The 24,142-nt window shown below is 47.6% G+C and overlaps 1 protein-coding gene across 2 annotated transcripts in view; it reads left to right on the plus strand.

Annotated features, from left to right (window-relative positions):
• Positions 1 to 23,170, plus strand: part of ABCA2 (ATP binding cassette subfamily A member 2) — a 106,089-nt gene extending 82,919 nt beyond the window's left edge. For both annotated transcript variants that reach the window (XM_081179576.1, XM_081179577.1), the window contains 17 exons: positions 648 to 759; positions 1,337 to 1,397; positions 3,348 to 3,522; positions 4,253 to 4,368; positions 5,019 to 5,166; positions 5,682 to 5,805; positions 6,777 to 6,909; positions 8,734 to 8,851; positions 10,226 to 10,404; positions 12,332 to 12,473; positions 13,214 to 13,348; positions 14,571 to 14,674; positions 14,890 to 14,982; positions 15,576 to 15,678; positions 16,522 to 16,659; positions 18,354 to 18,560; positions 19,944 to 23,170. In XM_081179576.1, the coding sequence (XP_081035702.1) occupies positions 648 to 759; positions 1,337 to 1,397; positions 3,348 to 3,522; positions 4,253 to 4,368; positions 5,019 to 5,166; positions 5,682 to 5,805; positions 6,777 to 6,909; positions 8,734 to 8,851; positions 10,226 to 10,404; positions 12,332 to 12,473; positions 13,214 to 13,348; positions 14,571 to 14,674; positions 14,890 to 14,982; positions 15,576 to 15,678; positions 16,522 to 16,659; positions 18,354 to 18,560; positions 19,944 to 19,979 (2,124 nt within the window). In that variant the 3' untranslated portion in view covers positions 19,980 to 23,170. The remainder of the gene's footprint in view (positions 1 to 647; positions 760 to 1,336; positions 1,398 to 3,347; positions 3,523 to 4,252; positions 4,369 to 5,018; positions 5,167 to 5,681; positions 5,806 to 6,776; positions 6,910 to 8,733; positions 8,852 to 10,225; positions 10,405 to 12,331; positions 12,474 to 13,213; positions 13,349 to 14,570; positions 14,675 to 14,889; positions 14,983 to 15,575; positions 15,679 to 16,521; positions 16,660 to 18,353; positions 18,561 to 19,943) is intronic.
• The last annotated feature ends 972 nt before the right edge of the window (positions 23,171 to 24,142 follow it).

Genomic DNA, 24,142 nt, shown 5'->3' on the forward strand with positions numbered 1-24,142 from the left:
CAGGTTGGAGAAGGCTGTAGTAGTGCATGTGTGGTTTGGGAGCTGCACGGCAGGGGGGGGGGAATGCTGTCCAAGGTTGTAAAGAGTGCAGAGAGAATAATTGGGTGCACTCTTCCCACCTTGGATCAAATCTATGCTGTCAGGTGCCATAAGAAAGCTGCAGAGATAGCGCAGGATAGTGCTCACCCCGGAAATGATCTCTTTCAGCTTCTGCCTTCTGGAAGAAGGTACAGGGTTATAAAGACCAGGACTAGCCACCTGAGAAACAGTTTCTACCCAAATGCAATTCTTGTTCTAAACACAGTATAAGGAGTCTCTATAGTATATTGTATTTTAAAATGGGGTTTCAGAGTTTTTAGGGGGTTTTGAATGTCTTATGTAGATTTTTCAATTTCATTGTTCTGTATGGGACAATAACAATAAAGATATTGTATCGTATCGTAGAGCCAGGATGGTTTGGGTTCAAATCTCAGATCAGCCATGAAGCTAATTGGGAGGCTTTAGGGCAATCACAATATTTTGCATAACCTACCCCTCCAGATTGCTGCGTAGATAAAATGTGGCTGCCGGTCTGTGCTCCTGTTAACAGAAGAGCAGCTTTGCTCAGAAATATTTAATCTCTCTCCCCCATATCTCTCTTTGGCCAGGTTTATTATAACAACAAGGGCTACCACAGCATGCCTACGTACCTCAACACCCTCAACAATGCCATCCTCCGTGCCAATCTGCCCAAGACCAGGGGGAACCCCGCTGCCTATGGTGAGCCAGTCAGCCCTTGTGTGTTGAAATTGGGGAGTGGGTTGAAAGGCAGAAGATGCTCAGCACTGTATCTAAACTTCTGGACGTAGCTGGATTTCGTTTTATTTGTTGATTTCCACTTAGTTGCTCTTAACACTGCGATGGTGAAAGTCTGTTTAATATTTTAGGAGGCCTCTTGCAAGTGTGCCTCTCTGCTCCCTACATCGGTTTTGGATGGTCCATCTGTGGAAGATGCTCTTTGATCAGAAATATGTTGGAAAGAAAAGATTCTAGGAAAAGAAGCTTGTATCTGCAGGGGCTTACGCAAATGGCTCTTATTTTGCGGGATGGGAGCACCATGTCAAAGGAGTGTCTTGCTTGTAGGACTTCCACAGCCTGGTGCTCCCCCCCAAAAAATGTTTTGGACCACAGATCCCATCAGCCATCCAGAATTTCCTGGTTGGGGCTGATGGGAATTGTAGTCCAAAACATCTGAAAAGCGCCAGATTGGAAATGACTGGTTTTGGCTACAGTTTCTTGCCATTCTGGAGTGCAAAGCAGTTCATCCAATTCCTATTCTTCTCCTCTTACACTCCAGGTATCACCCTGACCAACCACCCGATGAACAAAACCAGTGCCAGCCTCTCCTTGGATTACCTGTAGGTATCCATTTATTTACCTTTGCTTCAAATTTTAAAATGAAATTGGGAGTGGGTTTGGTTCTTTGAACCGATACTGTGCTACATGCTTTTTCTTTCCTTTTAAAAAAGAGAATAATAATGTTATCATTTATACCCTGCCCATCTGGTTGGGTTTCCCCAGCAGAATAAAATAAACAAATGGGTAAGGGGAAGAGCTGGCAGAGTTGCCTTCATCCCCTCCTTTGTTTATATTATTCTGCAGCTCCTCACAGCCCTAGTCAACATGGCTGTGGTCCCCCATATTATCCTATGGCCATGTTGGCTCATGGGGGTTGTGGTCCAAAACATCTGGAGGATACTAGGTTGGGAAAGGCTGGATTGAAGGAGTCAGCTCAGGAGTACACATGCATTGTTTGCAGAAGGACATAGGTCCCATCGCCAGCAAAGTATCTTGGATAGCAGGCAACAGGAAGACTCTTCTTTCTTCCTGAGACCTTAGAGCAGGGTGGTTCAATCCATGAGGCCTTTTTTTGGCAGCTCTTGGTGGGTGTGGGGGACTCCCTGGTCCTGAATGGGGTAGCTGTGCCCTTGAAGGACCAGGTGTGCAGCCTGGGAGTCATTCTGGACTCAGAGCTGTCCATGGAGGTGCAGGTCAATTCTGTGTCCAGGGCAGCTGTTTATCAGCTCCATCTGGTACGCAGGCTGAGACCCTTCCTGCCTGCGGACTGTCCCGCCAGAGTGCATGCTCTAGTTATCTCTCGTTTGGACTACTGCAATACGCTCTATGTGGGGCTACCTTTGAAGGTGACCCGGAAACTACAACTAATCCAGAATGCAGCAGCTAGATTGGTGACTGGGAGCGGCCGCCGAGACCATATAACACCGGTCTTGAAAGACCTACACTGGCTCCCAGTATGTTTCCCAGCACAATTCAAAGTGTTGGTGCTGACCTTTAAAGCCCTAAACGGCCTTGGTCCAGTATACCTGAAGGAGCGTCTCCACCCCCATCGTTCTACCCAGACACTGAGGTCCAGCGCTGAGGGCCTTTTGGTGGTTCCCTCGCTGCGAGAAGCCAAGTTACAGGGAACCAGGCAGAGGGCCTTCTCGGTAGTGGCTCCCGCCCTGTGGAACGCCCTCCCACCAGATGTCAAAGAGAAAAATAACTACCAGACTTTTAGAAGACATCTGAAGGCAGCCCTGTTTAGGGAAGCTTTTAATGTTTAATAGGTTATTGTATTTTAGTGTTTTTTTGGAAGCCGCCCAGAGTGGCTGGGGAAACCCAGCCAGGTGGGCGGGGTATAAATAATAAATTATTATAATAAAAAACATCTTAAAGCCTTAAACATTTACTTTTTTTGTCATGTGTTGTTAACAAAGCACATACATCTGTTTGTGCATCAAATTTGTTAAATAATTGATTATATTAAATCTATTACTTGTGTGTTTAGTTATACATATTTAATTAAATATATTGTGTATATTAAATAATAGTAAATATATTGTGAACACTTTAATTTACAATATGGAAGTTTAACTCAGTGTGTGGCCTCTGCAGGTTCTATGTCAAAGTATTCTTACAGCCCACTTGGTATGAACAGTTGGACCGCCCTGCCCTAGAGAGTTGCGGCCAGTCAAAGTAGATAATCATGGGGTAGATGGACAAATAGTCTGGCCTGGTCTAAGGCAGCATCTGGTGTTGCTTAGCAGGTTGGCCCCCATCAAATAAACTACCTTTAGTCTGCAGTGCCAGTCACACTTGTTGGAACTCATTGGGGTTTGCCCCTGAGTTGACGGGCAGGGCTTTGCACTATAGATTTGTCCTCCCAATTAAGCGGATCAGAGGCCGTCACACTCATTTAGAAACACATGTTTCTTGCTACCTAGACCCCATAGCCTATAGCAGATTGCATAATGGTGCCTGGATTTATTGCCCTGTGTCTTTCTCCTCCTTTTTCTGGCCATCCATAGCCTCCAGGGCACCGACGTGGTTATCGCCATCTTCATCATTGTGGCCATGTCCTTTGTGCCGGCCAGCTTCGTGGTCTTCCTGGTTGCAGAGAAGTCCACTAAAGCCAAGCACCTCCAGTTTGTCAGCGGCTGTGACCCAGTGATCTACTGGCTGGCCAATTACGTCTGGGACATGGTATCTTCACAAAGCTTTTATTATTGTTGTTGTTGTTGTTGTTATTGTTGTTATTTTAAATCTGATCCAGAAAAGCAGTTCGTGTTCTCACTTGTTTGTTTGGTTGGTTGGTTGGTTGTAGCATTTCTACTCTGCTGTTCAGCCATAAAGGCTCTTTAAGTGCCTTATATACAATCAGTTGAAACAAGAAAGTCCCTGCCCCTGCAGGCTTACAATCTTAAAAGGGGGGGGGAGCACAACACACGAGGGTAAAGGGGCAGGGAGAGAAGGGGGGGAGGCCAGAGGCCAGTTTATAAAATGCAACACAAGCGTTGCCACATAATATCTGTGCAGCTTAAAACCCAGGGCAATTATATAAACACAATTTATAGCAGTAAGAAATGTATAGTGAAATACAGATTCTCTTCAAAAGCAGCAGCATAAAAATTAAGGGATCAAAATCAGCAGCAGGGTATCTAAAATGCAAAAACAGTTGCACAAATACATAATCTCCTTCCTATGCAAAAGTGGCTCTTGGTTCTGGCTGCCCACAGAAAACGAGAGACCCTCCCGGCCTCTCACCCTAGGAAATCTTCACTTCCTTGACTCAGAGTCCTTCCGCTTTCTGTCTGCAGTTTTCATGTCAGAAAACGCAGGATTGAATAGCAGGGGTTGTGGTGGTGATGCAAAGCCTCTCCTTCTAGAGACTCTCTGTTCTCATGCTTTCCTTACCTTTTCTTCCCTCCTGCAGTTGAATTACCTGGTCCCAGCAACCTGCTGCATTATCATCCTCTTTGTGTTTGACCTGCCAGCATACACCTCGCCCACCAACTTTCCAGCTGTGCTCTCTCTCTTCCTGCTTTATGGGTACGTTGGCACAAACAGCAAAACTGTTGTGTTGTCCTTGTGGGCACCCAGAATGATCTTCAGAGAGAGGGAGGATGAGGGGTTATGCCTGTTTCCTCTGTTTTGGTGGCACTGCCATGTTCAGGGGCAGTCTACCTTAGAAAACCAGATATTGGGAACATGCTAGGGAGGGCAATTGCCTTCCTGCCTTGCTCACATGCTTCCCATTGGGGCATTTGGCTGGCCACAGTGGGAAGCCCGATGGACTTGCTTTGGTCTGATTAAATGGTGCAAATACTTAAGCTTTTTGGCCAGACTCTGCCTCTGTATATATGATTTCCAATTGTACAAAAATATCATAACGACCAGATTTCTCTGGCTGCATAAACCAAATGTTTATCAGATTATCTGAGGGTCTGCAATGAATAAAATCATCAACAGTGATTTAGATTGAATCTCCTTTTTCGATCCATTAAATGGTGGTGATAAAAACAGGGCAGACACATATGCAGTCAGCTACTTTCCTATTTCAGAGAGTTCTTTATGGGCCCAGAAAGGCTGCATACAGTGGTGCTCCTGCCAGAGGTGAAAAATTGCCTCCTTAACGGCACCACCTCTCAATTTGCCTCTTAATGATCTCTCTCTTTCCACTCTGCCCCACCCCCCTCCAGCTGGTCCATCACCCCCATCATGTACCCAGCATCCTTCTGGTTTGAGGTGCCCAGCTCAGCTTACGTCTTCCTGATCGTCATCAACCTGTTCATTGGCATCACTGCCACCGTGGCCACGTTCCTGCTGCAGCTTTTTGAGCACGACAAGGTGAGCGGGACTCAGGCGAGAGGTGGTGGAAAAGTTATAGCCTTGGCTCTCCCATGAGGCTGCCTTGGGGAGCCATTTTGAACAGGGAAACTCTGATCTTCTCTCATGCTTGCTCTTCATTTGTAAGAAATTGATCTTTTAACGCAGCAGCACCCAGACTTTGGAACTCCCTGCCTGTTGGCATCAGGCAAGCACCTTCATCGTGCCCTTTGGTGCCTGCTAAAAACATTTTTGTTTAGGAAAGCCAACCCAGATATGTAGAACATTGATTGATGTGTGTTTTAGTTTTAGTTTCACTTTATCACTGATTTAACTTTTTTAAAGTTTTAAATAGTTGTTTTTAACTCTTTTTACTGGTAATTTTGTTCCTTTGTTCTGTTAATGAATTTTATGAAATGAATAAATAAATAAATATGCAAAGCATGATGGGTGGCTTTAAAAGTTATTGTTTATGGATTAGATATGCATTTGGTCTGACCCATCTCTGGGGACCTTCTTGTGTCTTCTTTCCGTAGGACCTGAAAGTAGTGAACAGCTACTTAAAAAGCTGCTTCCTGATTTTCCCAAACTACAACCTGGGCCATGGGCTGATGGAGATGGCCTACAATGAATACATCAACGAATACTATGCTAAGATTGGTAAATTTCCCAGCCTGCTTAAGCACCCTTTGCTTAGTTTTTTTATATGGATTAGTCCAGCCTTTGCCAACCTGGTGCCCTACAGATGTTTTAGACAATAACTTCCAACAGCCAGCACCCAGTGCAGGCATTGTGGGATGATGGGAGTTGTGGCCCAAAATGCCTGGAGGGTCAGCAGTTTGCAAAGGATGGCTTGGCACCTCTTACAGCCATGATTTAGTCCTGGGACATGTGGACCTCTAGTGGAGGGGAAAAGAGTTTATGAACAGGTGCAGAGCAGCTTGTCTACCCGCCACCAATCAAGTCACTACAACCAGCATCGAAAGAGGGGCTTCCCATGAGCACATCCTTGGCACTGATTGCTTTTTAAGGAATAAAGCAGGGGGCTTTTGCTAATCAAACCCCTAAACAGGTCAGAACAGTTGTTTGGCTTGAGAGCGGCTGAATAGAAACAGGAACTGCTATATCTGGTGTTACTCAGAAGAACATAAGAAAAGCCTATTGGATCAGGCTATCTAGTACAACCAGATGTTTGTGGAAATGGGCAAGTAGGACCCAAGCACGAGGCCCTCTCTCCTCCTGTGGCAACTGGTATTTAGAAGCATTCATCATGGCTACTAGCCATTGAAAGCTTTTTCTACATTCCCCCACCCACCCATCCAATGCTCTTTTAAAGCCATCCAGTTTGGTCGGTGGCCATCATTGTCTCCTCCGGGAGTGAGCTCCAAAGCTTTAGCTATGTGCTGTGTGAAAAGAAGTCTTTCCTTTTATCCATCCTGAATAAGAAGTGGACCCATTGAATTGGGTGGGCGTGTCTAACTTAGGACCATTGTTTTCAGTAGGCCTTGAGTAAAATTCAGTTGGGGATAAACCAGTGAGTGTTACTTCTCAGATGATTGTGTCCAGCAAGAGGGAATTTTTTGGTGCCTCTTCCGCCACTAGCTCTGCTTTTGTGTGTCCTCTCACCTTAGGGCAATTTGACAAAATGAAGTCACCATTCGAGTGGGACATCGTGACCAGAGGCTTGGTTGCCATGACAATTGAAGGCTTTGTGGGCTTCTTCATCACCATCATGTGCCAGTATAATTTCTTCCGGAAACCACAGTAAGCATGAAGGCGGGGGAAGGGCCACTGGTGGCATCATCAGTATGCCAAAGGTTCTTTTGCTGGTACAATGGGACATCACCCATAACCTGTTTGGGTTTGTGCTAAGCAGGCAAACCACCTATTGGGTTTCTTTACAGCTAAAACTCCTGTCTTTGGGTCCAGCACGTTTCCAGACACCCAGTTAAGCAGAGTAAACACACAGCAGCAAAACGTGTAGGAGCTTCCAAGTCAGACATGGAGCAATAATTCCATTTCAGGCAGGAATACTTTTAGTGTCGGTTTTTAAGCATAATGGTTGCAAGCGTCTACCGGAGACCCTGTAGAGGTCCTCTTTGAAGTTGCAGGCCTTACCCTAGAGAGCTTCAAGGCCCTCCCCTGCCTCTCTTATATCCTTCCCGTTCAAGAGACAGGATGAGACTAAATATCTCAGTCCAGTCTGGGAGTTGCACGTGTGTACGAACAGTTTTCACAATATTGACTTTGACACCTGCAGTAAACAGTTCAGCATTCTGGCAGCTTCTGGAATTTTCACAAATGATTGGATGACACTCACCCCAACACTTATGGGACATAATAGTTAGAGCAGGGTCCTGCCAGCTAGGGGTGATGGGATTTGTAGTCCGACAACAGCTGGGGACCCAAATTTGAGAAACAATGTGTTAGAGTGTCGGACTAGAATCTGGGCAACAGAGGTTCTAGTTCCCACTCAGCCATGAAGCTCAGTGGGTGAGCTTGGGCCAGCCACTGCCCCTCAGCCGAAGCTACCTCACAGGGTTGCTGTGATGATAAAATGGGAATAGGGAGAACCATGTTCACTGCCTTGAGCTGCTTGGAGAAAAAGATGGGATATAAATAGAATCAGTTTTGCATTTTTATGTGACCCTATCAAATTTCTATTCCCCAAGCCAATACATGAAGCTGTCCTTTGAAATTTGCACTTCTGAAAACTGTGTGGTATAGTTCTCAAACCTGAAAGGCCTACACAAAGTGCAGGTGAAAATGCCTATATTAGGATAAGTGCATATGGTAATTGTCTAGATAAGGGTGCAAGAAGCTGAACCCTCTCCTAAGTCATACTCATCTGGACACACACACCCTGATTCACTGTTGCTGGCAATTATTATTATTATTATTATTATTATTATTATTATTATTATTATTATTATTTATACCCCGCCCATCTGTCTGGGTTTCCCCAGCCACTCTGGGCGGCTTCCAACAGAATATTAAAATACAAAAACCTATTAAACATTAAAAGCTTCCCTGAACAGGGCTGCCTTCAGATGTCTTCTAAAAGTCTGGTAGTTGTTTTTCTCTTTGACATCTGGTGGGAGGGCGTTCCACAGGGGGGTGCCACTACCGAGAAGGCCCTCTGCCTGGTTCCCTGCAACCTCACTTCTCACAGCGAGGGAACCACCAGAAGGCCCTCAGAGCTGAACCTCAGTGTCCTGGCAGAACAATGGGGGTGGAGACGCTGCTTCAGGGATACTGGGCCGAGGCCGTTTAGGGCTTTAAAGGTCAGCATCAACACTTTGAATTGTGCTCGGAAACATACTGGGAGCCAGTGTTGGTCTTTCAAGACCGGTGTTATGTAGTCTCGGCAACTGACGTACCCACAGATTTGGTCAATGAAAAGAGCCTTATCAACAGTTCCTACTCAGTTTATGCTTTTAGCTGCTGAAGGCATTCCAGCCCACACTTTAAGAGTGGCTTTCTCACTCCTCTGTCTCTTTCTCTGAAAAGTGTAAGGACCATTTTTTGCTTTGTTCACCCCCCACCCTGAGCCTCATTCCACACTCTCTTCCCTTTCCTCTTATCCAGACGCCTTCCTGTGTCAAGCAAACCTGTTGAGGATGATGTGGATGTAGCCAACGAGCGCCATCGAGTCTTGCGGGGAGATGCTGACAACGACATGCTGAAGATCGAGAACCTCACCAAGGTAGGGGACGCCTTTCCTCCAATCCTGTCAGGGGCTGTGGCGAGGATTGGCTTCCAGGATCAGAGAGGGATTTAATTGGGCAGAAGTTGCCATAACACGAAGGGATCAAATTCCACAAGCAGCAAACAACGACTGCTGGGATATTCAGGACAAGTACAGGTGAAACTCGAAAAATTAGAATATCGTGGAAAAGTTTCAGGAATTCAACTTGAAAGGTTTCAGGAATTCAACTTGAAAGGTGAAGCTAATATATGAGATTGACTCATGACATGCAAAGCGAGATGTGCTTCTACTTCTCAGAAGTCCAGTCTTGCTCGATTTGCAATCCTTGTTTTGCTAATTTCTTTGAATATTCTAATTTTCTGAGATGGTTAATTTGGGGTTTTCATCAGCTGTACGCCATGATCATCACAATGCTCGCAAATCAAGGCTTGACATATCTCGCTTGGCATGTCACGAGTCTATCTCATATATTAGTTTCACCTTTCAAGTTGAATTAGTGAAATCAATGAACTTTTCCACGATATTCTAATTTCACACAGCACAGAGTTAAACTGTGGAACTCATTTTCACAGGAAGCAATGATGGTCACCAACCTGAATGGCTTTAAAAGAGGATTAGGCAAATTCACAGAGGAGAAAGCGATCAGTGGCTGTTAGTCATGATGGCTCTGCTCTGCCACTGTGATTGGAGGCAGTAGTGCTTCTGAAAACCACCGGAGGAGAGAGTTTTTGAGTTGTTGTGAACCGAACATAAGGGTCGGACTGAGTCCAAACCAAAGGCCAGGTGGAACAGCTCTGTCTTGCAGGCCCTGCGGAAAGATGTCAAGTCCCGCAGGGCCCTAGTCTCTTGTGACAGGGCATTCCACCAAGTCGGGGCCAGTACTGAAAAGTCCCTGGCCCTAGTTGAGACCAATCTAACCACCTTGTGACTTGGGACCTCCAAAGTGTTGTCATTTATGGACCTTAAGGTCCTCTGTGGGGCATACCAGGAGAGGCTGTCCCGTAGGTACGTGGGTCCTAGGCCGCATAGTGCTTTAAAGGTCTTTAAAGGTATACAAATATAAGATGATGATGATGATGATAGTAATTTGTGTGACTCTACAAATTCAAAATCCAGGAAGGAGAGCTGCTGCTGGATCAGGTGAATGGCCCATCTAGTCCAGCATCCTGACCTTGCAGTAGCCAGCCAGGTGCCTGTGGGAAACCAGCAAGCAGGATTTGAGCTCAAGAGCACTCTCCCCTCCTATGGTTGCCAGCTAGGAAAAACAGGCCGTTTTGCCAGTTTGCTGCAAGCCTTGCTAATAGTACACCAGGTTGCACGTTGAGGGTTCAGCGCTTTCACTGATGACTTCACTCCTTCACCGGGTTCCAGGTGTACAAATCCCGCAAGATTGGACGTATCCTGGCCGTGGACCGACTGTGTGTGGGCGTCCGCCCAGGAGAGTGCTTTGGCTTGCTGGGCGTCAATGGGGCCGGGAAGACCACCACCTTCAAAATGCTCACAGGGGACGAGAGCACAACTGGAGGGGAGGCCTTCATCAATGGACACAGGTGCGTCCATGAGGCAGGCGGTTGGGGGGTAGGTGGCGCTCGGTTCTGGCTCAAGGTTGCTGCGCCTCCTGTTCTGTTGTAAGAGCCAGGCAAAAAGTTGCATTTGGTTCTGTGCAAGCCTGACCCGTTCATGTACACTTGTGTGAACATTCCCAAGAGGTTAACAAGCACTGCTCTTGGGGAAAGAAAACTTGCTTAGAGCAGCTTCTCAGTTGCATCTCGCCCAGATAGATTAGGTAAGATATGCCCAGCTTGTACTAATAAATGCTGAGGTTCAGTTCAGTTAAGGCAGACTTCCTGCATCTGTTCTGGAGGACAGCATGTGCAGGTGTTTCGGAAGGATAGCCTACATGAAATTAAATAAATGATGGGATATGATGTTCCCTTTGACACCTTGGGATACTTAAAGGGGTTGGTAGACTCGTATTGATAAACCCTTTACAGTGGGCGCTCAGGTTGCGAATGTGCAGGAGGCACGTTTGCAACCCGCAGCGCCATGTCTGTGCATGCGCGGGTTGCGATTCGGTGCTTATGCGCAAAGCACGATTTAGCACTTCTGCACATGCGCGAGCACCAAAACCCGGAAGTAACCTGTTCCAGTACTTCTGGGTTTCGGTGTGTCTGTAACCCAAAAACGTGCAACCTGAAGCATCTGTAACCCGAGGTATGACTGTATTTGCAATTGCAAGCATTTTTATTGCTGGGCCCTCACCCATTCCAGCCCTCTTGGAGTGATTAAAAACAAGAAAAATCTGGGATACTGTTTTGTCAGTTGAAACAAACTTGACTTCCTATGAAGTTACAACTAGCTGCTGATTCTAAACATGCTCTGGCATATTTTAGTTATTGTTTTTAACTAGTTTGTTTTTATTACTTTGTGTTTTATTACATTGTTTTAAAAGTGGGTAGAGTGCCAGACTAGGGCCTGGAAGACCCAGGTTCAAATTCCCACTCTGCTATGAAGCTCACGGGGTGACCTTGGGCTGGTCACTCTGCCTCTCAGCCTACCTCACAGGGGTGTTGTGAGGATAAAGTTTGTGCCATCTTGAAGGGAAGAAGGTGGGATATAATTGCCGTTAGCAGCAACAACTTGGGAGACAGGCGGGAAATAAATACATTAAATGATAGCAATAATTGGGTGTCAAGGACTGGCTGAGAGTAGTGGAATGGTGGGAGGAACCAGCTGAAAAACTCTCAGGGGAGGAAAAGGCTCAGAGCCCGGGGATTGGTGCTAGAATGATGATGAGTGGTCAGAGGGAGAAGACCGAAAGGAGGAGATGTCAGAAACTGAAGAGGTAACAGCAGTGGCGTAGCGTGGGTTGTCAGCACCCGGGGCAAGGCAAGTAATTTGCGCCCCCTAACCCGTGGATTTGCGCCCCCTAACCAGTGGATTTGCGCCCCCTAACCCTAACCGCCAGATGTTGCGGCCGGGCCCCCCCTTCACCCCCCACGCTACGCCACTGGGTAACAGGGCCTGGTGAGCAGAGAGAGTTTGTGTCAGAGAAAAGTCCAGAATCAGAAGCTGATGCAGGAGAGCAGGGAGAGCAAGAGGCAGAGATTAGTCCAGCTGGTGGAGAGGTGCAAGTGTCTCCCCATTATCCTGCAACAACACCCTCTCCCCACTGGGTCTCCCAGAACCAGAAGAGGTATGAAGTGGGAGGGGCAAAAACAGGCACGCAGGTGGGGTGTCAGATAACTTGGGGAAGCCCTGGAGAGCAGGCGACTTCAGTCTCTGCAACTGCTTCATAGGGGCAAGACGTATTGAAGAGTTCCTACACGCATTAGGCCTGACACTCCTGTGTCTTTCTAATAAAGAGTTGACTCCACTCACTTGGTACAATTTACTGCTGGCTCACGCCTGACATCAGGGCTCCTCAGAGGAACTGACTTCTTTGCTTTGTCCCATTGTTCCTCTCTGTCTCTGTAGCATCTTGAAGGACATTCTCCAGGTGCAGCAGAGCTTGGGCTACTGCCCACAGTTTGATGCTCTCTTTGATGAGTTGACGGCGCAAGAGCACCTGGAGCTGTACACCCGACTGCGCGGCATTCCATGGAAGGATGAGGAGCGGGTGAGCAAGCAAGTTGTGGAGGGGCTGCTTCCTCTGGGGGCAGTAGCAGAGAGGAAAAAGGCCGGGGTGACTCTGGCCTCTTCTTTCCCATGGAACTCTACCGGGTGGCTGGTTTGCTGGTCAGCCTGGACTGCTAATGACTGGGGCAATGGCTAAGCTGTGCATCACAGCTTTGAGCAGCAGTAGATTCGGGGCAAACAAGGAGCTGCTGCCGCTTCGTACAATGCATAATTAACTTGTGGAACTCATAGCCACAAGATGTGGTGGCAGCCACTGGTGCAGATGGCTTTAAAAGAGTGTTGGGGGGATTTACAGAAGGGGTGAGAGGTTTGCTAATGGCTATCGTCATGGCCCTGACCATCAGTTGTTGGTGGCGGAGTGTGGGGTGGTGGGAACCAGTGTTCACGCCTTGCCTAGGAAGCTTATGGCTGGCCAAACAGGATGCTGGGCCACGTGGGTGCTTCCACCAAATCCTGCAGGATGATTCTGATATTCTTAGGGTAGCTAAGAATGAAGCCTCCATGCCCAGATACAGTGCGTCTCTTTTATCATCAGTTAGGCTGAGGAGGAGGAGCCTGGGAGGGCCATTGCCTCGTTGCCCTGCTGAGGGGGCTCCCTGGAGGCACCTGGCTGCTGGTTTAGGTGAACCTTTGGTCTGATCCAGCAGGGCTCTTCTCATGGGGTTACCTTCTCATGGGGGTACCAGTTGTGTGCAAGCAATTTCCTCTTTGCCTTCTCAGGTTGTGAAGTGGGCACTAAAGAAGCTGGAGTTGGCCAAATATGCTAACAAACCTTCCAGCACCTACAGTGGCGGCAACAAGAGGAAGCTATCTACAGCCATTGCCCTGATTGGCTACCCAGCGTTCATTTTCCTGGTGAGGAGAGGAGGTGGGGTTAGGGTGCGTGGCACTCAAGAGCAACCACAGCTTCAGTACTGTGTAATGCTTTTTTCTGTCCCTAGGTGCTGCTATTGTGCTAGTGTGCTCTCTCTCTCTCTCTCTCTCTCTCTCTCTCTGTGTGTGTGTGTGTGTGTGTGTGTGTGTGTGTGTGTCAAAGCCTATAGTCCTCTAGCAGCACCTAGCAACAGAACCCTGGCAAAGAAGCCAAACCAAGTCTCCAACCACAAAAGATGACCATGTAAATTGCAGGAAATGTGTGTTCAGTTAAATTGGGTTTCCTGGGTCCCTCCTTCCTTTGATGATTTATATTCAGAATCCATGGCAACTGACAATAGGCTTGCATGGAGCCAACCCGATGAATTTTAACAGGGAGAAATGTAAAGTATTGCACTTGGGCAAAAAAAATGAGAGGCACAAATACAAGATGGGTGACACCTGGCTTGAGAGCAGTACATGTGAAAAGGATCTAGGAGTCTTGGTTGACCACAAACTTGACATGAGCCAACAGTGTGACGCGGCAGCTAAAAAAGCCAATGCAATTCTGGGCTGCATCAATAGGAGTATAGCATCTAGATCAAGGGAAGTAATAGTGCCACTGTATTCTGCTCTGGTCAGACCTCACCTGGAGTACTGTGTCCAGTTCTGGGCACCACAATTCAAGAAGGACACTGACAAACTGGAACGTGTCCAGAGGAGGGCAACCCAAATGGTCAAAGGCCTGGAAACGATGCCTTATGAGGAACGGCTAAGGGAGCTGGGCATGTTTAGCCTGGAGAAGAGGAAGTTAAGGGGTGATATGATAGCCATGTTCAAATATATAAAAGGATGTCACATAGAGGAGGGAGAAAGGTTGTTTTCTGCTGCTCCAGAGAAGCGGACACGGAGCAATGGATCCAAACTACAAGAAAGAAGATTCCACCTAAACATTAGGAAGAACTTCCTGACAGTAAGAGCTGTTCGACCATGGAATTTGCTGCCAAGGAGTGTGGTGGTGTCTCCTTCTTTGGAGGTCTTTAAGCAGAGGCTTGACAACCATATGTCAGGAGTGCTCTGATGGTGTTTCCTGCTTGGCAGGGGGTTGGACTCGATGGCCCTTGTGGTCTCTTCCAACTCTATGATTCTATGATTCTATGACGGTAAGGCTTAAGGATGCCCCTGTGGGCAGCTAATTCTGCCATTTGCCCCCTTTTCCTGGCAGGATGAACCAACCACTGGCATGGATCCAAAGGCCAGGCGTTTCCTGTGGAACCTTATCCTGGACATCATCAAGACGGGCCGCTCAGTGGTTTTGACATCACACAGGTTGGCGGGGCCTTGGGGTGCCTTTTTCTGCTTCATGAGACCCAGGGCAAGGGGGCGGGGCATGAACTGAGGCAATGGATGGTTCGCTGGAGTAAGGGCTTGTGATCGCCTGCTCACTCTGTATTGGGAGAAGATCATGTGGGCGACTCAGACCCAGCGTGATCTACCCATCCAGGCTGGCTTTGTGCTGAGGCCCTCTCCTTTGTCTCCCTCAGCATGGAAGAGTGTGAGGCCCTCTGCACGCGCTTGGCAATCATGGTGAACGGGCGCCTGAAGTGCCTGGGCAGCATCCAGCACCTAAAGAACAGGTGAGCGGGGAAAGGTCAAGGGTTCATCAAAGGGACACTCTTCCAACCCCTGCTCATTCGCGTGAGAACTGGGCTGGTTGCTGTGAGGCTGGCTGTGGGTGCAGATCCCACGGGACAGGACCAGCTCTGTAGTTGAAGGCGTTCTGGCTAAAGCGACTCCCCTTCCTCTGCCATCAGGCTTACCTGCCTATGGAGGCAGTGTCTTCAACTGCATGGGGCAGCTGCGACCAGTCACTCTCATGACTTCCCACACTGCCCCAGAGGTAGAGCAGAAGGGCATTGTGGGAAATTAAAGGAGGGCTGGATGCAGCCACCTGGTCCTGCTCATAGGAGGCCATGGCAGCTTCCCAAGGGTGCTGGATCTGGCCTAGCCAGGAGGCCCTGCTTCCATGGGTACCTGATCTGAAAAGGGTCTGGATCAGGCCGTAAGTTTCCGCTGCACTAAACATCACTTTGAAAATTGCTTGTAAAGGTGCATCATGGTTGCAAGCCAAGGTGTGAGAAACCAGGGCTAACTTTTGCTGGCGAGGGGCGTATGAAGAAAGAGAAATGAGAGTGGCATGGTTGGTTTCCTGATCCCTCTGTTCCTCTAGGTTTGGAGACGGCTACATGATCACGGTGCGGACCAAATCCAGCCTGAATGTCAAGGAGGTAGTGCGGTTCTTCAACAGGAATTTCCCAGAGGCTGTCCTCAAGGTTAGGCTCCTCCCAGCGTGAGAATGCCCAGAGGCCCTGCTTCCTGCAAGCTTGGCCCCTGGCTGCCTCTGTGGTGGAGGGAGCAGATGACAGAGTTCTCTTTAAAGGGGGATTTCATGTCTCTGTTCCTGTGTAGGGGAAATTAGGAGGTCCACTTATTGGAGGTCAATAATAACAAGATAATTAATTCAGTAACATTGGTTGATTGAACCTGCAAAGAAGCAACCTCACCTGTGGAAGTTGCTACCTTGCAACCAATAACTGTTACTGAATTCAGTAAGGGAAGTTCCTAGTTTCCCCAACACCTTTCCCAACCTCTTTTTGGCAATGCATCTCTAAAATCCTGATTCCCTCCCCCACCCCACCCGTGACATATGATTGTTATTATTCAAAAAGTGAACTATTCACTTGGAGGAAGGCTAAAAGGCCAATAACTGTTAATAACTCATTCTTGAATTGCCCCCCTTAAAAATCAAATTGCCCCCTATGGGGCGTGTGCCCCACATTGGGAACCACGACCCTACACCTAAACTGCCAGTAAGAGAACATAAAAGGAGCCTGAAGAAGTTTGTGTGGCATTGAAAAGGGAACTGTAATGAAATGATGTTCAGAGGGAGATTCACCTGACTGCCCTGCCCACAATCTTGGTGCCAGATGAAAAATGTGAGGAGTCTAGGCATCATGCAAACTCTTCTGAGCTACTCAAGACATCTTGCATTCACTCATGCGGACATAGCACTGGGTATTAAAGTCCACCAGGAGACAGATTTGGAAGGGAATGGGGTGCGAAAAAGGGAGATGCCATTCTGGTGCTGTGCTGATGTTTTGTCTCTGTTTTCCAAGGAGAGGCACCACACAAAGGTGCAGTACCAGCTGAAGTCAGAGCAGATCTCACTGGCTCAGGTCTTCAGCAAGATGGAGCAAGTGGTGGACATCTTGGGCATTGAGGATTATTCCGTCAGTCAGACCACACTGGACAATGTGAGTGCTGGAGCCTCTCAGGACCATTCCCTGACCTCTTGAGGGTGGAGCCATCAAGAGCACCCGGCTGTGGGGAACCAAGGGGCTGATAATAAGTGGTTATGCCATGGAGGTTCTGTTTAGCTCTCATGCTTAATAGCCATCAATAAGGCCTCCTCCCTTGACTTCTTCTATGAAGCCACCTAAGCCAGTTGGCTATTTCCACACCTCTCAGTGGAAGAGCAGCTGCTTTGCATGCAGAAGGTCCAGTTTCAGTCCGTGGTTTCTAAGCTGGCAGGGGATGGGGAAGACCAGTGACCCAGAGAATCATGGACAGGTGGACAGACAGCTGTCCCGATAGAAAGCAACTCCTTCTGATACATCGTACTTCTTGGCAGCAAATTTCATATATTCATTATGCACTGCGTGACAATCTCTTCTAGGGGTATTGTGGGACATAATATGAAAAACTGGTTTCTTAAAAATAACAGCAGCACCTTTGAGGCAAATAGCAATTAGAGGCAGGGGTGAGGAGAGGTGATTTCCAGAAGGTGCCTAATGTGGGGTCCCAAGCCATACTGGGACCATTTGCCACATCAGGGTCCCAAAAGGCTGTCTTCATTAAATGAAAGTGGCTGTTGTCTCTCTCCTGAATATCCTTGCCAATCCATTTCATGCAGAGCGGAGGCTTGGGTTCTCTTGTTAGGAGAGAGGGAGAAAAACTTCACTCTGTCCCATTCATCATGTTGCAGACTTCTGCAATTGCACTCTCCCTTTTCCCTCTAAGCTAAATAGGTCCAGACTCATTATCTTTTCCTCTTAGGGCAGGTGATCCAGCTGCACACCAGAGATGTATGTATAGGGGCATTGCAATGCAGGCATTTGTATTTTCAATCCCTTTGCTAATAATACGCTAGCATGGAATTTGCCTTTCTCAGAGAAGTGAGTGCACTGAGTTGGCCTTCTCAATGAGTTCTCTGCCATGACCAGTTCGCACTTCTTACATCCCTGGAATTTCTGATTAAAGGGCTTTTGGGGAACAGGAGTGGAGGTGACTTCTATCCAAAATTCCAGAGATAAGTTGGTGGGGGTCAGGCAATTGACTCCTTGGCCTCTTTGTTGTAAAAGACAAAACAAAACAAAAAACCATCAAAGCAGTTTACAAAGAAAAAGAGCAAAACAAAACAAAAAAATCAGTAAAAATATAAAATATTCAAATAATAATTAATATCACTGATAATGTAAACATTCTACGTGTCTGGGGAGCAAACAAAAATGTTTTTAGCTGGTGCTGAAAGGACTACCGAGAAGGTACCAGCCTGATGTCAATAAGCACAGAGTTCCTAAATGCAGGTGCTGCCTCACTAAAAGCCCCATTTCTTCCAAGTGTGGAACAAGAATTATGTGTCACTTGTAACTAGCACATATCGAAGCGATTGAGTTGGCATATACAGGGTAAGGCAGTCTCATATATGGGGGGGGGGGTTTAAAAATTGTCCAGTAGCATCTTAGAGACCAACTAAGTTTGTTCTGGGTATAAGCTTTTGTGTGCTTTCACTTCTTCTTATACCCAGAGCAAACATAGTTGATCTCTAAGGTGCTACTGGACAATTTTTTCATTTTTCCGACTGCGTCAGACCAACACGGCTACCTACCTGAATCATATATATGGAGTAAGACTATCACTTTGCTCTTCTCCTCCTCCCCATCCGCAGGTGTTTGTGAACTTCGCTAAGAAGCAGAGTGACAACCTAGAGCAGCAGGAGAGCAGCCCGGCCTGTTCAATGGAATCGCCTCTCCAGCGCTTGCTGAACCTTCTGCGGCCCCGTGCAGCCCCAACTGAGCTGCGGGCCCTAGTGGTGGAGGAGCCCGAGGACTTGGAAACAGATGACGAGGGCCTGATCAGCTTTGAAGAGGAGCGGGTGAGAGGACTGCTCTCAAGGCAGCCATGATACTATTTTCTTTTTCATTTATTCTTATTTGAAGTTTACAGTTGCAAGAAGAAATGAATTGCACTTCGAGTTATGTATTAGAAAGAGGAAAAAGATAAATTAAGCATCATTCTCCCCCCCCCCCCCCCGTATAGGTACTGATGAGAGAGTCCCTAATTTGCTGGTGTTTACAGTCTGAATGGGACGCAGGTGGTGCTGTGGGTTAAACCACAGAGCCTAGGACTTGCCAATCAGAAGGTCGGCAGTTCGAATCCCCGCAACAGGGTGAGTTCCTGTTGCTCAGTCCCTGCTCCTGCCAACCTAGCAGTTCAAAAGCACGTCAAAGTGCAAGTAGATAAATAGGTACCACTCCGGCAGGAAGGTAAACGGTGTTTCCGTGCACTGCTCTACTGGCCACATGACCCGGAAGCTGTACACCGGCTCCCTCGGCCAATAAAGAGTAGGTCATGACTGGACCTAATGGTCAGGGGTCCCTTTACCTTTTTACAGACCGAGTGAGAGGTGTGAGCTTGCTTTGGCTGAGTAATCTCATTTTTATTAGGTCTAATTTGAGATAAAGTCTCGTCTCCTCATCAACACAAATAAGCCTTTCTCTTTTCTCATCTTTCATATTGACAGCATGATGTTATACTCTACTCAATGCTTTTTTCTGATGCTACGCAATGGTACACAGTGCCAGCTCCCCCACCCCCAAATCTTACAATAATGTGGATGGAGGGTGGGGAGAGCCAACATGCAACTGTGGCTAAAAGGAGGGTTGCAAAAAACAGGAGCCTGAGGCGGCAACAGCAAGTAAAAGGTGGTCCTTGTTTGGGCTTGTAGTAGCTGCTCTCAATCAACAAGTTGCGCCGTTTTCCTTCAGCTGCCCTGCAATACGCACTCTCCTCTTGGATGTGCTGCTATGCTGCTGCGAGCAGCTGGGTGAGCATGAGCATCACTTCCCTTTCATTTCTGCTCACTCTTTCCATGTTGGCAGGGGAGGAGAGAGGAGGGAAGAAGAGAGATGAAGAAGGGGAGGAGGCAGCAGCCTCTGCTGCTAGCACCACCGTCCTCCTTGAATCTTCCACCACACTTGGCATCCTCTCCTGCCACTGAATTAAAGGAAGGCATTAATGCAGCCATCTCTTATGGAATGTGGCAGCTGCCGTTGGTCCTGTGATTCTTACCTGGCAAGACAGTTGGACTGCAGCATCTGGTGGATAAATGGCCATCTGTCAGCTGTAGATGTCCCTTGTGTTTTTCTTTTATTTCCCCCCTCCCTCTAGCCCAGGGTTTTGCACCAGTTCTTGCAGAAAGTGCCGTGTCCCAAATCATACCGTACTATTTTTGTACATCTTCCTTGTCTCCCCACAGGCTCAGCTCTCCTTCAACACCGACACGCTCTGCTGAGGAGTGGAGAAGATGCAACCCCTCCCTCGGCTTTTGGAACCACCATGGACTCCGCCTCCCCCCACCCCCTCCTTGACATCTACCTTCCTTGGCCCTCCCCCACAACCTCCATCAAACCTCTGTCTAGCGGTAGTCGACAACTGCAAGAGGCAGGTGGTGAGGGGCCCACCACACAAGCATCTGATCTGGGCAACTTGCTCTGGGCGGTTCCGTGTTGGCGGCTGGCAAGACCTGCACAAAAGGAACTGGCCCAGTTGTTGGGGGTGGGAAGACACACTGCCTGAGTTGTGTCTGCAAGGAGAGCAGGAGGGCTTGCGTAAGGGAGCGTTTTTCCAGAAGCAGGAGAAGAGATGGAGACCCCCTGAGCCCAGAAGTTGTCAATTGGGGCAGAACTTTGGTGTGTTTCTTTTGGTGGCGGGGGGGGGGGTGTCGTTAATGGAGGGGTGTTTCCTGACTCTGAAGCAGCCAGCTAATTAAACAACTTGCCTCTGGGATCTCTGGAGGATGTTTTTCGAAGAGGGCTAGCTGTTGAGGGGAGAAGCTTCATCAGAATGGCACTCCAAATATGAGGGCTGTTTGGGTGGACTGTGAGGGCTGCTTTCTTGCAGGGCTTATTTGTCGGGAAGACCCTCCTTCCCCCTCTTTCTTACTTTGTCACTTAACGCGGGACAAAAAAAGGGATTGGTGGCACCACTTGCTTCTTACAGAGCTGGCAAATGCTGTTGAATCAAGGGCGTGTGTGCACAGGATCACACACTCCCTCTGTCTCTGCTCACTCTAACTTAGGCCTGGATTCTTCTGGGTTTTTTTACAAAATGAATGATCCTGCCGTGCTGCTCTCTACAATACCCACCTGCCCGAAGCACCCAACTAATACTGCTACTCCTCCTGGCTGAAAACCACCTAAAGCTTTCAAAGGCAGAAACCTCCAGTGTGGAGCTTTGCATAGTTGAGTGCTGGGGGTGCGGAGAGAGGGCTTCTTCTCAGCTGAACTTGGGCTCTGGGTCCTTTGCTGGAAACGCCCCTCTGCCTGCAGTTTTGTCTTGGGGTTTGTAGGGAGTCCTCTAGTGAACGTACTCTTGAGCTGAGCCTGAGCTACACACTCATTGTGGCAATAGAGCACAGAATGCAGGAAGTGTTGGACCAGCAAGTTTAGGAAGAGTTGCTGCTGGCTGTCCTCCCAGGTCTGGCCTCTCTCACAGTCACGACTTATCAGTTGGAGTTTGCCTTTGAAGGATTGCAGTCCAGCCAGCTGAGTGCTGCATATTCTCTGAGTAACCAATGACACGCACACACACACACACCAGCTCTATCACACACACACACACACACACACACACACACACACACACACACACACACCAGCTCTCTGGTAGTGTGGGCCGTTTTATCTTGGCCAGCTTCTTGTAGCCAATCATTTCTGGCCTGATGCCCCTGGAAAGTTCACAAGCAAGGGTACATTTGAAATAGACTGCCCCAACCATGGGGGCTTGGTTGAACCGCCATGTCTCATAGCTATTGTCTCCTGTCTCCTCCATGAATTCTTCATGCCCAGTGAACCATCACCGCATCCTGCCTGCAGAGGGAGTGTGAGGTTCCCTTTAATTAAAATTTTGGATTGGAATAGCGGTTGACCATACCAAAGAGGGTTGAAATAGCAAATTATGCAGGGAATATTTTCCACCTCATCCCTCGCCATGTTTAAGTGGACTTTGAAGACTGAAAGTGGGCTTCAAAGCCCTCTTGAACATGGCAAGGAATGAGGCCTGCTGCATCCCCAAAGGGGCAGAGTTCCACTGCTCTGGGGCCAACACTGAAAAGTCTCTTATTACAGCTGGCAATTCACCTGGTAAGTCTTTTTAACATGTAGATGCCTTAGCAAAAAAAGACAGGTAGATGATGCCTTAGCAAAATCTCTAGATTGATATATATAAATAGGTTCAGGTAACATCAGGGGATGGGAAAGCCCCATCTGTTCCTGAAACCCTGAAGGGCTTCTGGTCAGAGTATGTACTAGGCTAGAGGGATAACATGGCATAAGACACCTTCCTGTAAAACTCTTTTTATTAATAGTTTAGGCGAGCACTGGAATAGAGCACATTGGGCAATACTGACTTTACTATAAAGGCACTTCATTTCCTCCCCCAAATGCTGCCCACGGAGTCTTTACTCTCTTACACACAGGCACACACACACACACTATGTCTTTCTGGTTGGAGTCTGATGGCCATCCTTTGGTACCTGACAGCTTGCTGGTTCCTTACTCATTATTCACACGCATACACACGTGCATCTGTCTCATTTCACTGTCCTTTCATTTTTGTCTGGTAGACAATACTGGAGAAGATGGATGGGCAGTTGGATCTGGTTTAAGGCAGCTTCTTATCCTGACTCCCCCCCCCCAACCCCCAAGCAGCTGAGCAGAATTTGCCAAATTGAGCCACTTGACACACGGGATGTGTTGATTTACAAACTGCATTTTGAAAAATCTGAGGATTTGGGGCGTTGATTTTTATAATTTATTTTTAGTGTATGTTGAGCAAGTGCAAGGTTTTTATTTATTTGTGTTAGGGTTTTGTGGAAGTTGTGTGTGTGTGTGTGTGTGTGTGTGTGTGTGTGTGTGTGTGTGTACACAATCTTGGCTAGATTAAGGAGGGAAGGAAGATCCAAGGAAAGGGGCCAACTGCATGCATGAGAGTTGGGAAGTGGGGCTTTTATTGCAGGTTCCCAAAACCTGAGTAGTTTCAGCTGCTACAGCTCAGGCAGCTTTTGGTTAACAACCTGATCCCTGGAAACTTCTGTTTTTGAGCTCTGCCAAGAATGCACCTTGGAAGTCTGGAGCAAAACGTGAGACTTTCACCCACATCCATGAGGAGCAGGCGAACTGAGAGACTCCTCCGGATCCAGCCCTGGGTGGGTCTGCGCTCCTGTGATTGTTGCTCTCCGGTGCTCTGCCTTAACACTCTGGGCTATCTTCTCTTTCAAGTCTCCCCCAGCCCCTTGACATGTGCCACCTTTTCATGTACTGTGCCTCACCGGGCTGGAGTCCTTCCCTTCAATTGGTTTGCGTGGGAAGAACTGGCTGTTGGCGAGGGTCTTGCAAGAGCCTGTATATTGCAAGCAAAAAACAAAAAAACCAGACAAACAAAATGTGAATATAATGTTTGTTTTAATAAAAATATAATAACCAACTGGTGGTTGATGCGTTCTTTATAGCAGGGATGGGCAGGTTTTAGGCTGGCGGGAATATGCTTTGCTTCTCATGAGAACCCTTGAAGTCTGCCAGCTGGAACTGGCGTTCAGCTGATTAATTAACATTCTACGGCTTTTTAAATGGGGGGGTTGGGTTTTTGTTTCATTATGTATTTTTTATCTTCGTTCCATATTTTTCTGTTGTCAAGCTCCCTGGAATTGTCGCCTGAAAGGTGGTTAACAAATTTAATAAATAATAATAATTTGATAAGATAAAGTGGCCCAGAAAGGTAGACAGTTGCAGGACAGGTTGCCTGCAAGCACACATTTAGCCCATGAATTTGTTAGTACCAGAACTGAAGCACACTCTCCCTCCCTCACACACAAACACACACACACATGACCCTACTTAAGTTTTTTCCATTCTCTCTTCATTTCAGCACAGTGCAGAGGTTGCCCTGAAGTCAGTGCTTTTATCACTTGAGTAGCATGCTGGGTGAGGAGAAAGAGGTCCCAGTGTTTCCCATGATACTCTGCAATTTTGGGTGAGACACACACAGAGACAAACACACACACCATCAACTCCTAAACAACAATGTGGTGATCAAGATATACAGTACAGTGGTACCTCTGGTTACAAACTTAATGCATTCTGGGGGTCCATTCTTAAGCAGAAACTGTTCTTATCCTGAGGTGCGCTTTCGCTAATGGGGCTCCCACTGCGCGCATCTTCCACACACGATTTCTGTTTGTATCATGGGGGAAAGCTTGCAACCAGGAGCTGCTACTTCTGGGTTAGCGGAGCTCATAACCCGAAGCATTCGTAACCAGAAGCGTTCGTAACCAGAGGTACCACTGTATGCCAGTGCAAAATAATCACTAAAATGTTTACCTGCTCAAAAGCAACTTAAACAGCTACAATTGGCATAGAAAGGTCCGCAAGAGAGATTACACACTGAGCTGCCTTCCTC

This window comes from Podarcis bocagei (genome assembly GCF_964188305.1).
Source record: "Podarcis bocagei genome assembly, chromosome: Z".
Lineage (NCBI taxonomy): Eukaryota > Metazoa > Chordata > Lepidosauria > Squamata > Lacertidae > Podarcis > Podarcis bocagei.